Source organism: Pangasianodon hypophthalmus, chromosome 10 (genome assembly GCF_027358585.1).
Source record: "Pangasianodon hypophthalmus isolate fPanHyp1 chromosome 10, fPanHyp1.pri, whole genome shotgun sequence".
Taxonomy (NCBI): Eukaryota; Metazoa; Chordata; class Actinopteri; order Siluriformes; family Pangasiidae; genus Pangasianodon; species Pangasianodon hypophthalmus.
Window position 1 is genome coordinate 1,859,610 of NC_069719.1, and position 16,108 is coordinate 1,875,717.

The following is a 16,108-nucleotide window of genomic DNA, read 5'->3' on the forward strand; positions in this document are numbered from 1 at the left end:
GTTTGAGGTGCAGAATGATGGGATGGCAAGGAAGACCACTGCTCCTCCCAGCTATAAGATACTGTGCTTTACCAAGGCTGATGTGAAGAAAACTCTATGCAGAGCCAACTCATGGAAAGCTGCTAGACCAGACAATATTCCTAGCTCAGAGGATGTGCAGACTAGTTGGCAGATGTTCTCACTTACATCTTCCATTACTCCCTGAGCAGCGCGGTGATTCCAGTGTGCCTCAAGGCCACCACCAACGTCCCCGTGCTGAAGAAGTCTTCAGTGTCCAGCCTCAACGACTACCATCCCCTCACACACTGATCATCATGAAGTGCTTCGAGAGGCTAATCAAGGCTCATCAAGACCCTGCTGTCCCCTCACTGGTGCCCCTGCAGTTCGCATATGCTCAACAGATTATGCCATTGCCACTACACTCCATCTGGCCCTCACCCACCTGGACAAAATGGACATGTACGTTCGAATGCTGTTCATAGACTTTAGCTAAGCAATCAACACTATAACTCATCAGCACCTGATTGGAAAGCTGAGCCTGCTGGGCCTGAACACCTCCCTCTGCAACTGGATCCTGGACTTCCTGACTGGGAGACCTCAGTCCGGATCGGAAGCAGCATCTCCAACACCATCCCACTGAGCATTGGAGTCCCCAAGGGCTGTGTGCTTAGTTCACTGCTGTTCACTCTGCTGACTCACAACTGTACAGCAATGCACAGCTCAAATCACATCATCAAGTTCACTGATGACATGACAGTGGTGGGTCTCATCAGCAAGAACAACTTGCCAGCATACAGAGAGGAGGTGTAGTGGCTAACAGACTGGTGCAGAGCCAACAACCTGTCTCTAAACATGCGCAAAACAAAAGAGATGGTTGTGGACTTCAGGAGAGCAGTTCAGCTTCGACTTCAGCTGGTGGAGAACCTCACCTGGTCCCTCAACACAAGCTTTACAGCCAAGAAAGCCCAGCAGCGTCTCTACTTTCTACGAAGACTGCGAAAAGCCTATCTCCCACCCAAACCCCATCCTAACCACATTCTAAAGAGGAACTATCGAGAGCATCCTGAGCATACGCATCGCTGCCTAATTTGGAAATTGCACCGTTGTGGATCACAAACACTGCAGCTGATAGCGAGGACAGCAGAAAAAATCATACGAGTTTCTCTTCCCTCCATCATAGACATTTACACCACACACTGCATCCGCAAAGCCACCAGCATTGTGGATGACCACATGCACCCCTCACATAAACTCTTGACCCTGCTTCTGTCTGGCAAAAAGTACCGAAGCATTCAGGCCCTCACAGCCAGACTGTGTAACAGTTTCTAACACGCAAGCACAAACACACACACACAAACTCATACTCAACTGAACAACATTCCATTCCCTTTGCAATTTTTGCACATTTCTTTCTTAAATTGCTCCTAAAACACCATACACAAAATACTGTATTGACCACCTGCACTCTTGCTGCCAACACTATATTTATTATAGTAAATACATAGTGTCATAGTATATTTACATTTACAGCGTTTTACTATTCTATTGTTATATCTTTTAGCACAACCTCTTACATATGGCACTTCATCCACTTTATTCACACTAGAACTGTGTACTGGTGGGTGCTGCACTGTCCTTTACTGTGCTCATTGTCCACATGACATGACTTGAATATAGATCAGTACATAGTAATGAAGGACTGAAATTAAAGAAGAGTGAACCACAGGTATGTAAGATCACCTGTAAAGTTCCAGTGTGCGATGAATCCTCTTCGGTTAACAGAGGTATCGCTGGAGAAAAACACAGTTAGAGTGTTCCTGCTCGAGCTGAATGTCTTCCTTCCATATCCACACACAGTTCCCAATAACAGAGATGACGTGGAAGGGCCGTCGTACACACGTACAGCATCACACCCACAGCCTGAGCATGACTCGATACTGAAAAGAACACACATTTACCTTTACATTTAAATGTACTCCATTTAAAAGATGCTCTTATCCAAATGGCTTACAGAAGTGCTTTGTTATCTGTTTGGACAATGTTTATTATGTTAGTGCCCGAAAGAAGAAATATACCAAAATGCTAAGACTCTGCCAGAAACAGGATATTTAATTAAATATGTGCAGGGGTTGTATATGTAGTTGTCTATTGAAGAAGTGGGTCTGGGTGATTGCACTATTGTGATGCCATTTGGCCTAAATCATATATGTTTTTTTTCTGAACAAAGAATCTAATATAATTTTAATGTGATAAGTATGCATTTAAACATTGAGTGTGTGTTAACCCATCTCAAGCAGAAAAAAATTCATTTTTACGAGGTTTCTTTTCTCACAGTGGCTGCATTTTCCTCTTAAAGGAGTATAAGGCTTGCGAATTTTAACACAGAAATTGCAAATTAAAAATATGAGGCTAAACTGCATCCATGCTAATGGCATGAAGATATTAAGGACATGTGGATCCTCATCAGTCAGACCATCATACACATGGACTGAGTCCAAGTTTGACTCCAAACTGAAGAAAGAGCAGTAAAAACCACATTTGCATATGAACTTGTGTAATTAATCAGCAAATAAAAAGGAAGGAAAATAACTTCTTACTCAACAAACGTGAAGGTTAATGAAACCACCTTCTGCTCAGGACCCTGCAGCCTCCATGTGCACACAGCATTATTAGGATAATTAAGGGGGAAACTGGGGCTGAAAAATTCCCCTTTTGATTGAGTCAAATTTCCACCACATGGAGCTCCATCTGAAAAATATCAAACTTCTCTGTATATCAGTTTATATTCACTGTAAATGCAGTATAAATACCCTGGAAACACAGAGGTTTAATTATATGAATATGAAACTTTTCTACACTAGGACAGAAGGGATGTGCTGATGCACTTTTATGATTTTTAACAATATCATGTTTTAAACATCAATTGTTAATGAATTACTCCTCAGTCTGAGCAAGGGTTCATTCATTCATTCATCTTCAATAACTGCTTTATCCTGATCAGGGTTGTGGTGGATCAGAAGCCAATCCGAGTAACACTGGGTATAAGGTGGGAGAATTCACCCTGGATTGTACTTCTGTCCATCACAGGGCACCTGCATGTTTTTGGCCAATGGGAAGAAACTGGAGAACCCAGAGGAAACCCACATGAACACAGGGAGGGAACACAGGGAGTGTGTTCATGTACAATACTGCACAGTACCCCAAGCTCAGGATCAAACCCAATCCTTGTTTCAGGATTTTCCACAACATTAAATGTAACTATTAATGTAGAGAAAGCATGACCTGCCAACTTTAAAATGTAGTCATGGTAATAGCTGTTGAATAAGAGGAATCAAACACTTTGAGATATGCTGTTATAGGCAAACAATCAACTTTGGGGTGGTAACAGTAAATCCACATCATCTCTTATAATAGGACCACAGCATGTGTTTTATTCCTGTTCATGTAAATGTACCTGATGATGGTGTTGTTGTTTCAGGGACAGTTGTGGAACAGTAATCTGTTAGAGAGATCATATTAGGAAACAAACATTATTAGGCTTTTTTTTAATTTATATATCAATGGGTGTTGCGCATTATCTTAGGGAACTGAAACTACGATTGTGTCCTTGGGATATTTTTTAATCATTAATTCTTGACATTTTTCTCACCATTATAATCATAGCAGCAGTTTCTGTTGTCCTGACAGTCGCTGTTGCAGGAACACACACTGAGATTGTTACCACAGTTATACCTGCAGGATGGGGAATCTGTTCAAAGAACAAAATATGTTTAAGACCAAAAATGTATAAGCTATAACGTTGGTTGCCCAGTATATAATTGTATACAATGCACTCCAAATGTAGTCATAAGAAAGCAAGAGATGATTTGTCTCTGACATTCGCTTCTTTCATTTTGTGCTGGACCTTTGAGGATCCTAAAAAGAGTGTCAGCATACGTGGCCATTAGCAGAGGGCAACTGAAAGTGAAGAGAGCGAGTTGGTAAGTAACCAGGTTTATTTGCATGTAAAAAGTTTTTTTTTTTTGGTATTTTCTCAATACTGGGCCACAAGTACTTGCTCTCTGTTGATGGAGAGGGGTATTGTCCTGGGCAGATATGACACACAAGTTTCTATGAATAGAATGTGATATGACAAGTGAATCTTGTGTGTGAGGATGTGCGTATGTTTACAACTATTCATCATACCATGTGAATTGCAGAAACAACTAGTGGTAGAAAAGTGTAACTGTAAATAAAAGGATTATGAGGAGCTCCCATCCCAATTAATATGTCATCATTTAAATTCATTTCATTCATCATTTTATCAGTGGGTTTCATTTGCCGAGTGCAATTTTAGTTGATCTCTGTCTGCAATATGTTTCAATTTTGGAGAGGCCAATGACAACAGTAAAGTCACTCCTACTCTAGGGTGTTTATTCACAGGCACATTTCAATGAATTTGGAGATGAGTTTGGCATTTCCCAACCAACTATGAGCCAAATAATGCCACCTGCCTTACATGCATTCATGGTGCTCACGCTCTAGTACATCATATTTCCAAATATGGCAGCAGAAAAAGACAACAATGAGGGATTTTCACACCATCACAGGTTTTCCAAATGTCACTGGAGCAATAGATTGCATACATATAACCATAAAATCACCCATTTTCAAGAGAAGCTTGTTAACATACTGCGTATGGCAACTTAAGGGCATTTCTTAATGTGAATGTGTGCATGAGTAGGGCAATTTAGAATGTGTAGAATTTATCGACATCCATTGCACATACTTGTAAGCCATGGCAATTTTCTAGTGAATAATGGCAATTCTTAGGCACAGACACAGAATTCATTCTACACACGTTAATCTACAGACCCCAGGAAAGGAAACTTAATAATTCTGATAGTTGAACATCAGGAGAAACAAAGCTGGTTCCCCCCAGGACGAGGAATGGTGGACAAGCTCTATACTGTTGCACAGCTCTGAACCAAATCTGAGGCCATGGTTCTCTCCCAGAAAAGAGTGGAATGCTCTCTTCGGGTTAGAGGCGACTCGCAGAGTAGATTAATTATCTAGACTTTAAACAAGAGAGTGTAACTTAACTTATAGACTCCAGAGTGCCACAATAAAAAAGAGCAATTATCAAGAAATTGCAAGTGCCATGGATGACGGAGAAGATACGTGTGCTGATGATGACCTGAGACTCTGCCTTCAGAGCAGGTGACAAAGTGGCACTAATAACAGCGAGGGCCAAACTCTCCAGGGCCATCAGATAGGCAAAGCACGCACACGCCCAGAGTATCCACGGCCACTTCCAAGACAGCGGTGACAAGCAGTGCATGTGGCAGGTCATCCCGACCATCACAAGCTACAGGACAACATCACCTGCCTGTGACAGTGATGCCTACCTTCCAGATGTGCTGATAACTTTTACGCTTGGTTTGAGGTGCAGAATGATGGGATGGCAAGGAAGACCACCGCTCCTCCCAGCTATAAGATACTGTGCTTTACCAAGGCTGATGTGAAGAAAACTCTATGCAGAGCCAACTCATGGAAAGCTGCTAGACCAGACAATATTCCTAGCTCAGAGGATGTGCAGACTAGTTGGCAGATGTTCTCACTTTCATCTTCAATAACTCCCTGAGCAGCGCGGTGATTCCAGTGTGCCTCAAGGCCACCACCATCGTCCCCGTGCTGGAGAAGTCTTCAGTGTCCAGCCTCAACGACTACCATCCCATGACACCATAAAAAGAGCGATTATCAAGTAGCCATGGATGACGGAGAAGATACATGTGCTGATGATGACCTGAGACTCCGCCTTCAGAGGAGATGACAAAGTGGCACTGATAACAGCGAGGGCCAAACTGTCCCGGGCATGTGCTTATAACTTTTACGCTTTGTTTGAGGTGCAGAATGATGGGATGGCAAGGAAGACCACCGCTCCTCCCAGCTGTAAGATACTGTGCTTTACCAAGGCTGATGTGAAGAAAACTCTATGCAGAGCCAACTCATGGAAAGCTGCTAGACCAGACAATATTCCTGGCTCAGACGATGTGCAGACTAGTTGGCAGATGTTCTCACTTACATCTTCAATATCTCCCTCAGCAGCACCGTCATTCCAATGTGTCTCAAGACCACCTCAATGACTACCATCCCATCACACACTGATCGTCACGAAGTGCTTCGAGAGGCTCATCAAGGCTCATCAAGACCCTGCTGTCCCCTCACTGGTGCCCCTGCAGTTCGCATATGCTCAACAGATTATGCCATTGCCACTACACTCCATCTGGCCCTCACTCACCTGGACAAAATGGACATGTACGTTCAAATGCTGTTCATAGACTTTAGCTAAGCAATCAACACTATAACTCATCAGCACCTGATTGGAAAGCTTAGCTTGCTGGGCCTGAACACCTCCCTCTGCAACTGGATCCTGGACTTCCTGACTGGGAGACCTCAGTCCGGATCGGAAGCAGCATCTCCAACACCATCACACTGAGCATTGGAGTCCCCAAGGGCTGTGTGCTTAGTTCACTGCTGTTCACTCTGCTGACTCACAACTGTACAGCAATGCACAGCTCAAATCACATCATCAAGTTCACTGATGACATGACAGTGGTGGGTCTCATCAGCAAGAACAACTTGCCAGCATACAGAGAGGAGGTGTAGTGGCTAACAGACTGGTGCAGAGCCAACAACCTGTCTCTAAACATGCGCAAAACAAAAGAGATGGTTGTGGACTTCAGGAGAGCACAGAGCGACCACTCTGAACATCGACGGCTCCTCCGTGGAGATCATCAAGAGCACCAAATTCCTTGGGGTTGAGCTCGGGGAGAACCTCACCTGGTCCCTGAACACAAGCTTTATAGCCGAGAAAGCCCAGCAGTGTCTCTACTTTCTACGAAGACTGAGAAAAGCCTATGTGACACCCCCCATCCTCACCACATTCTAAAGAGGAACTATCGAGAGCATCCTGAGCATACGCATCACTGCCTAATTTGGAAATTGCACCGTTGTGGATCACAAGACCCTGCAGCTGATAGCGAGGACAGCAGAAAAAATCATACGAGTTTCTCTTCCCTCCATCATAGACATTTACACCACACACTGCATCCGCAAAGCCACCAGCATTGTGGATGACCACATGCACCCCTCACACAAACTCTTGACCCTGCTTGTGTCTGGCAAAAAGTACCGAACCATTCACGGCCTCACAGCCAGACTGTGTAACAGTTTCTAACATACATGCACAAACACACACACACACAAACTCATACCCAACTGAACAACATTCCATTCCCTTTGCAATCTTTGCACATTTCTTTCTTAAATTGCTCCTAAAACACCATACACAAAATACTGTATTGACGACCTGCACTCTTGCTGCCAACACTATATTTATTATAGTAAATACATAGTGTCATAGTATATTTACATTTACAGCGTTTTACTATTCTATTGTTATATCTTTCAGCACAACCTCTTACATATGGCACTTCATCCACTTTATTCGCACTAGAACTGTGTACTGGTGGGTGCTGCACTGTCCTTTACTGTGCTTATTGTCCACATGACATGACTTGAATATAGATCAATACATAGTAATGAAGGACTGAAAGAAGAGTGAACCACAGGTATGTAAGATCACCTGTAAAGTTCCAGTGTGCAATGAATCCTCTTCGGTTAAAAGAGCTATCGCTGAAGAAAAACACAGTTAGAGTGTTCCTGCTCGAGCTGAATGTCTTCCTTCCATATCCACACACAGTTCCCAATAACAGAGATGACGTGGACGGGCCGTCGTACACACGTACAGCATCACACCCACAGCCTGAGCATGACTCGATACTGAAAAGAACACACATTTACCTTTACATTTAAATGTACTCCATTTAAAAGATGCTCTTATCCAAATGGCTTACAGAAGTGCTTTGTTATCTGTTTGGACAATGTTTATTATGTTAGTGCCCGAAAGAAGAAATATACCAAAATGCTAAGACTCTGCCAGAAACAGGATATTTAATTAAATATGTGCAGGGGTTGTATATGTAGTTGTCTATTGAAGAAGTGGGTCTGGGTGATTGCACTATTGTGATGCCATTTGGCCTAAATCATATATGTTTTTTTTCTGAACAAAGAATCTAATATAATTTTAATGTGATAAGTATGCATTTAAACATTGAGTGTGTGTTAACCCATCTCAAGCAGAAAAAAATTCATTTTTACGAGGTTTCTTTTCTCACAGTGGCTGCATTTTCCTCTTAAAGGAGTATAAGGCTTGCGAATTTTAACACAGAAATTGCAAATTAAAAATATGAGGCTAAACTGCATCCATGCTAATGGCATGAAGATATTAAGGACATGTGGATCCTCATCAGTCAGACCATCATACACATGGACTGAGTCCAAGTTTGACTCCAAACTGAAGAAAGAGCAGTAAAAACCACATTTGCATATGAACTTGTGTAATTAATCAGCAAATAAAAAGGAAGGAAAATAACTTCTTACTCAACAAACGTGAAGGTTAATGAAACCACCTTCTGCTCAGGACCCTGCAGCCTCCATGTGCACACAGCATTATTAGGATAATTAAGGGGGAAACTGGGGCTGAAAAATTCCCCTTTTGATTGAGTCAAATTTCCACCACATGGAGCTCCATCTGAAAAATATCAAACTTCTCTGTATATCAGTTTATATTCACTGTAAATGCAGTATAAATGCCCTGGAAACACAGAGGTTTAATTATTTGGTTATGGAACTTTTCTACACTAGGACAGCAGGGATGTGCTGATGCACTTTTATGATTTTTAACAATATCATGTTTTAAACATCAATTGTTAATGAATTACTCCTCAGTCTGAGCAAGGGTTCGTTCATTCATTCATCTTCAATAACTGCTTTATCCTGATCAGGGTTGTGGTGGATCAGAAGCCAATCCGAGTAACACTGGGTATAAGGTGGGAGAATTCACCCTGGATTGTACTTCTGTCCATCACAGGGCACCTGCATGTTTTTGGCCAATGGGAAGAAACTGGAGAACCCAGAGGAAACCCACATGAACACAGGGAGGGAACACAGGGAGTGTGTTCATGTACAATACTGCACAGTACCCCAAGCTCAGGATCAAACCCAATCCTTGTTTCAGGATTTTCCACAGCATTAAATGTAACTATTAATGTAGAGAAAGCATGACCTGCCAACTTTAAAATGTAGTCATGGTAATAGTTGTTGAATAAGAGGAATCAAACACTTTGAGATATGCTGTTATAGGCAAACAATCAACTTTGGGGTGGTAACAGTAAATCCACATCATCTCTTATAATAGGACCACAGCATGTGTTTTATTCCTGTTCATGTAAATGTACCTGATGGTGGTGTTGTTTCAGGGACAGTTGTGGAACAGTAATCTGTTAGAGAGATCATATTAAGAAACAAACATTATTAGGCTTTTTTTAATTTATATATCAATGGGTGTTGCGCATTATCTTAAGGAACTGAAACTACGACTGTGTCCTTGGGATATTTTTTAATCATTAAATCTTGACATTTTTCTCACCATTATAATCATAGCAGCAGTTTCTGTTGTCCTGACAGTCACTGTTGCAGGAACACACACTGAGATTGTTACCACAGTTATACCTGCAGGATGGGGAATCTGTTCAAAGAACAAAATATGTTTAAGACCAAAAATGTATAAGCTATAACACTGGTTGCCCAGTATGTAATTGTATACAATGCACTCCAAATGTAGTCATAAGAAACCAAGAGATGATTTGTCTCTGACATTTGCTTCTTTACTTTTGTACTGAACTTTTGAGGATCCTAAAAAGAGTGTCAGCATATGTGGCCATTAGCAGAGGGCAACTGAAAGTGAAGAGAGCGAGTTGGTAAGTAAACAGGTTTATTTGCATGTAAGAAGTTTTTTTTTTTTGGTATTTTCGGAATACTGGGCCACAAGTACGTGCTCTCTGTTGATGGGGAGGCGTATTGTCACGAGAAGTTATGACACACAAGTTTCTATGAATAGAATGTGATATGTCAAATGATTCTTGTGTGTAATGATGTGTGCATATATTTAGAACTATTCATCACCATGTATGCAGAAACGACTAGTGTTAGGAAAGTGTAATTGTAAATAAAAGGATTATGAGGAGCTCCCATCCCAATTAATTATTTCATCATTTAAATTCATTTCATTCATCATTTTATCAGTGGGTTTCATTTGCCGAGTGCAATTTTAGTTGATCTCTGTCTGCAATATGCTTCAATTGTGGAGAGGCCAATGACAACAGTAAAGTCACTCCTACTCTAGGGTGTTTATTCACAGGCACATTTCAATGAATTTGGAGATGAGTTTGGCATTTCCCAACCAACTATGAGCCAAATAATGCCACCTGCCTTACATGCATTCATGGTGCTCACGCTCTAGTACATCATATTTCCAAATATGGCAGCAGAAAAAGACAACAATGAGGGATTTTCACACCATCACAGGTTTTCCAAATGTCACTGGAGCAATAGATTGCATACATATAACCATAAAATCACCCATTTTCAACAGAAGCTTGTTAATATACTGTGCATGGCAACTTAAGGGCATTTCTTAATGTGAATGTGTGCATGAGTAGGGCAATTTAGAATGTGTAGAATTTATCGACATCCATTGCACATACTTGTAAGCCATGGCAATTTTCTAGTGAATAATGGCAATTCTTAGGCACAGACACAGAATTCATTCTACACACGTTAATCTACAGACCCCAGGAAAGGAAACTTAATAATTCTGATAGTTGAACATCAGGAGAAACAAAGCTGGTTCCCCCCAGGATGAGGAATGGTGGACAAGCTCTATACTGTTGCACAGCTCTGAACCAAATCTGAGGCCATGGTTCTCTCCCAGAAAAGAGTGGAATGCTCTCTTCGGGTTAGAGGCGACTCGCAGAGTAGATTAATTATCTAGACTTTAAACAAGAGAGTGTAACTTAACTTATAGACTCCAGAGTGCCACAATAAAAAAGAGCAATTATCAAGAAATTGCGAGTAGCCATGGATGACGGAGAAGATACGTGTGCTGATGATCACCTGAGACTCTGCCTTCAGAGCAGGTGACAAAGTGGCACTAATAACAGCGAGGGCCAAACTCTCCAGGGCCATCAGATAGGCAAAGCACGCACACGCCCAGAGTATCCACGGCCACTCCCAAGACAGCGGTGACAAGCGGTGCATGTGGCAGGGCATCCCGACCATCACAAGCTACAGGACAACATCACCTGCCTGTGACAGTGATGCCTACCTTCCAGATGTGCTGATAACTTTTACGCTTGGTTTGAGGTACAGAATGATGGGATGGCAAGGAAGACCACCGCTCCTCCCAGCTATAAGATACTGTGCTTTACCAAGGCTGATGTGAAGAAAACTCTATGCAGAGCCAACTCATGGAAAGCTGCTAGACCAGACAATATTCCTAGCTCAGAGGATGTGCAGACTAGTTGGCAGATGTTCTCACTTTCATCTTCAATAACTCCCTGAGCAGCGCGGTGATTCCAGTGTGCCTCAAGGCCACCACCATCGTCCCCGTGCTAGAGAAGTCTTCAGTGTCCAGCCTCAACGACTACCATCCCATCACACCATAAAAAGAGCGATTATCAAGTAGCCATGGATGACGGAGAAGATACGTGTGCTGATGATGACCTGAGACTCCGCCTTCAGAGGAGATGTCAAAGTGGCACTGATAACAGCGAGGGCCAAACTGTCCCGGGCATGTGCTTATAACTTTTATGCTTTGTTTGAGGTGCAGAATGATGGGATGGCAAGGAAGACCACCGCTCCTCCCAGCTGTAAGATACTGTGCTTTACCAAGGCTGATGTGAAGAAAACTCTATGCAGAGCCAACTCATGGAAAGCTGCTAGACCAGACATTATTCCTGGCTCAGAGGATGTGCAGACTAGTTGGCAGATGTTCTCACTTACATCTTCAATATCTCGCTGAGCAGCACCGTCATTCCAATGTGCCTCAAGACCACCTCAATGTCTACCGTCCCATCACACACTGATCGTCACGAAGTGCTTTGAGAGGCTCATCAAGGCTCATCAAGACCCTGCTGTCCCCTCACTGGTGCCCCTGCAGTTCGCATATGCTCAACAGATTATGCCATTGCCACTTCACTCCATCTGGCCCTCACTCACCTGGACAAAATGGACATGTACGTTCGAATGCTGTTCATAGACTTTAGCTAAGCAATCAACACTATAACTCATCAGCACCTGATTGGAAAGCTTAGCGTGCTGGGCCTGAACACCTCCCTCTGCAACTGGATCCTGGACTTCCTGACTGGGAGACCTCAGTCCGGATCGGAAGCAGCATCTCCAACACCATCCCACTGAGCATTGGAGTCCCCAAGGGCTGTGTGCTTAGTTCACTGCTGTTCACTCTGCTGACTCACAACTGTACAGCAATGCACAGCTCAAATCACATCATCAAGTTCACTGATGACATGACAGTGGTGGGTCTCATCAGCAAGAACAACTTGCCAGCATACAGAGAGGAGGTGTAGTGGCTAACAGACTGGTGCAGAGCCAACAACCTGTCTCTAAACATGCGCAAAACAAAAGAGATGGTTGTGGACTTCAGGAGAGCACAGAGCGACCACTCTGAACATCGACGGCTCCTCCGTGGAGATCATCAAGAGCACCAAATTACTTGGTGTTCAGCTCGTGGAGAACCTCACCTGGTCCCTCAACACAAGCTTTATAGCCGAGAAAGCCCAGCAGCGTCTCTACTTTCTACGAAGTCTGAGAAAAGCCTATGTCCCACCCCCCATCCTCACCACATTCTAAAGAGGAACTATCTAGAGCATCCTGAGCATACGCATCGCTGCCTAATTTGGAAATTGCACCGTTGTGGATCACAAGACCCTGCAGCTGATAGCGAGGACAGCAGAAAAAATCATATGAGTTTCTCTTCCCTCCATCATAGACATTTACACCACACACTGCATCTGCAAAGCCACCAGCATTGTGGATGACCACATGCACCCCTCACACAAACTCTTGACCCTTCTTCTGTCTGGCAAAAAGTACCGAACCATTCACGGCCTCACAGCCAGACTGTGTAACAGTTTCTAACATACATCCACAAACACACACACACAAACTCATACCCAACTGAACAACATTCCATTCCCTTTGCAATCTTTGCACATTTCTTTCTTAAATTGCTCCTAAAACACCATACACAAAATACTGTATTGACGACCTGCACTCTTGCTGCCAACACTATATTTATTATAGTAAATACATAGTGTAATAGTATGTTATATTTACATTTACAGCATTTTACTATTCTATTGTTATATCTTTTAGCACAACCTCTTATATATGGCACTTCATCCACTTTATTCGCACTAGAACTGTGTACTGGTGGGTGCTGCACTGTCCTTTACTGTGCTTATTGTCCACATGACATGACTTGAATATAGATCAATACATAGTAATGAAGGACTGAAAGAAGAGTGAACCACAGGTATGTAAGATCACCTGTAAAGTTCCAGTGTGCGATGAATCCTCTTCGGTTAAAAGAGCTATCGCTGAAGAAAAACACAGTTAGAGTGTTTCTGCTCGAGCTGAATGTCTTCCTTCCATATCCACACACAGTTCCCAATAACAGAGATGACGTGGAAGGGCCGTCGTACACACGTACAGCATCACACCCACAGCCTGAGCATGACTCGATACTGAAAAGAACACACATTTACCTTTACATTTAAATGTACTCCATTTAAAAGATGCTCTTATCCAAATGGCTTACAGAAGTGCTTTGTTATCTGTTTGGACAATGTTTATTATGTTAGTGCCCGAAAGAAGAAATATACCAAAATGCTAAGACTCTGCCAGAAACAGGATATTTAATTAAATATGTGCAGGGGTTGTATATGTAGTTGTCTATTGAAGAAGTGGGTCTGGGTGATTGCACTATTGTGATGCCATTTGGCCTAAATCATATATGTTTTTTTTCTGAACAAAGAATCTAATATAATTTTAATGTGATAAGTATGCATTTAAACATTGAGTGTGTGTTAACCCATCTCAAGCAGAAAAAAATTCATTTTTACGAGGTTTCTTTTCTCACAGTGGCTGCATTTTCCTCTTAAAGGAGTATAAGGCTTGCGAATTTTAACACAGAAATTGCAAATTAAAAATATGAGGCTAAACTGCATCCATGCTAATGGCATGAAGATATTAAGGACATGTGGATCCTCATCAGTCAGACCATCATACACATGGACTGAGTCCAAGTTTGACTCCAAACTGAAGAAAGAGCAGTAAAAACCACATTTGCATATGAACTTGTGTAATTAATCAGCAAATAAAAAGGAAGGAAAATAACTTCTTACTCAACAAACGTGAAGGTTAATGAAACCACCTTCTGCTCAGGACCCTGCAGCCTCCATGTGCACACAGCATTATTAGGATAATTAAGGGGGAAACTGGGGCTGAAAAATTCCCCTTTTGATTGAGTCAAATTTCCACCACATGGAGCTCCATCTGAAAAATATCAAACTTCTCTGTATATCAGTTTATATTCACTGTAAATGCAGTATAAATACCCTGGAAACACAGAGGTTTAATTATTTGAATATGAAACTTTTCTACACTAGGACAGAAGGGATGTGCTGATGCACTTTTATGATTTTTAACAATATCATGTTTTAAACATCAATTGTTAATGAATTACTCCTCAGTCTGAGCAAGGGTTCGTTCATTCATTCATCTTCAATAACTGCTTTATCCTGATCAGGGTTGTGGTGGATCAGAAGCCAATCCGAGTAACACTGGGTATAAGGTGGGAGAATTCACCCTGGATTGTACTTCTGTCCATCACAGGGCACCTGCATGTTTTTGGCCAATGGGAAGAAACTGGAGAACCCAGAGGAAACCCACATGAACACAGGGAGGGAACACAGGGAGTGTGTTCATGTACAATACTGCACAGTACCCCAAGCTCAGGATCAAACCCAATCCTTGTTTCAGGATTTTCCACAACATTAAATGTAACTATTAATGTAGAGAAAGCATGACCTGCCAACTTTAAAATGTAGTCATGGTAATAGCTGTTGAATAAGAGGAATCAAACACTTTGAGATATGCTGTTATAGGCAAACAATCAACTTTGGGGTGGTAACAGTAAATCCACATCATCTCTTATAATAGGACCACAGCATGTGTTTTATTCCTGTTCATGTAAATGTACCTGATGATGGTGTTGTTGTTTCAGGGACAGTTGTGGAACAGTAATCTGTTAGAGAGATCATATTAGGAAACAAACATTATTAGGCTTTTTTTTAATTTATATATCAATGGGTGTTGCGCATTATCTTAGGGAACTGAAACTACGATTGTGTCCTTGGGATATTTTTTAATCATTAATTCTTGACATTTTTCTCACCATTATAATCATAGCAGCAGTTTCTGTTGTCCTGACAGTCGCTGTTGCAGGAACACACACTGAGATTGTTACCACAGTTATACCTGCAGGATGGGGAATCTGTTCAAAGAACAAAATATGTTTAAGACCAAAAATGTATAAGCTATAACGTTGGTTGCCCAGTATATAATTGTATACAATGCACTCCAAATGTAGTCATAAGAAAGCAAGAGATGATTTGTCTCTGACATTCGCTTCTTTCATTTTGTGCTGGACCTTTGAGGATCCTAAAAAGAGTGTCAGCATACGTGGCCATTAGCAGAGGGCAACTGAAAGTGAAGAGAGCGAGTTGGTAAGTAACCAGGTTTATTTGCATGTAAAAAGTTTTTTTTTTTTGGTATTTTCTCAATACTGGGCCACAAGTACTTGCTCTCTGTTGATGGAGAGGGGTATTGTCCTGGGCAGATATGACACACAAGTTTCTATGAATAGAATGTGATATGACAAGTGAATCTTGTGTGTGAGGATGTGCGTATGTTTACAACTATTCATCATACCATGTGAATTGCAGAAACAACTAGTGGTAGAAAAGTGTAACTGTAAATAAAAGGATTATGAGGAGCTCCCATCCCAATTAATATGTCATCATTTAAATTCATTTCATTCATCATTTTATCAGTGGGTTTCATTTGCCGAGTGCAATTTTAG

The 16,108-nt window shown here is 41.9% G+C and overlaps 1 protein-coding gene across 1 annotated transcript in view; it reads right to left on the bottom strand.

The window, feature by feature from the left end:
* LOC117598256 (cubilin-like) overlaps positions 1-16,108 on the bottom strand; it is a 133,024-nt gene that overhangs the window by 72,884 nt on the left and 44,032 nt on the right. The window contains exons 26-33 of the mRNA XM_053237502.1: positions 15,422-15,520; positions 15,227-15,271; positions 14,370-14,520; positions 13,513-13,709; positions 3,650-3,748; positions 3,455-3,499; positions 2,598-2,748; positions 1,741-1,937 (exon numbers count right to left, since the gene is read on the bottom strand). Of these exons, the coding sequence (XP_053093477.1) occupies positions 1,741-1,937; positions 2,598-2,748; positions 3,455-3,499; positions 3,650-3,748; positions 13,513-13,709; positions 14,370-14,520; positions 15,227-15,271; positions 15,422-15,520 (984 nt within the window). The remainder of the gene's footprint in view (positions 1-1,740; positions 1,938-2,597; positions 2,749-3,454; positions 3,500-3,649; positions 3,749-13,512; positions 13,710-14,369; positions 14,521-15,226; positions 15,272-15,421; positions 15,521-16,108) is intronic.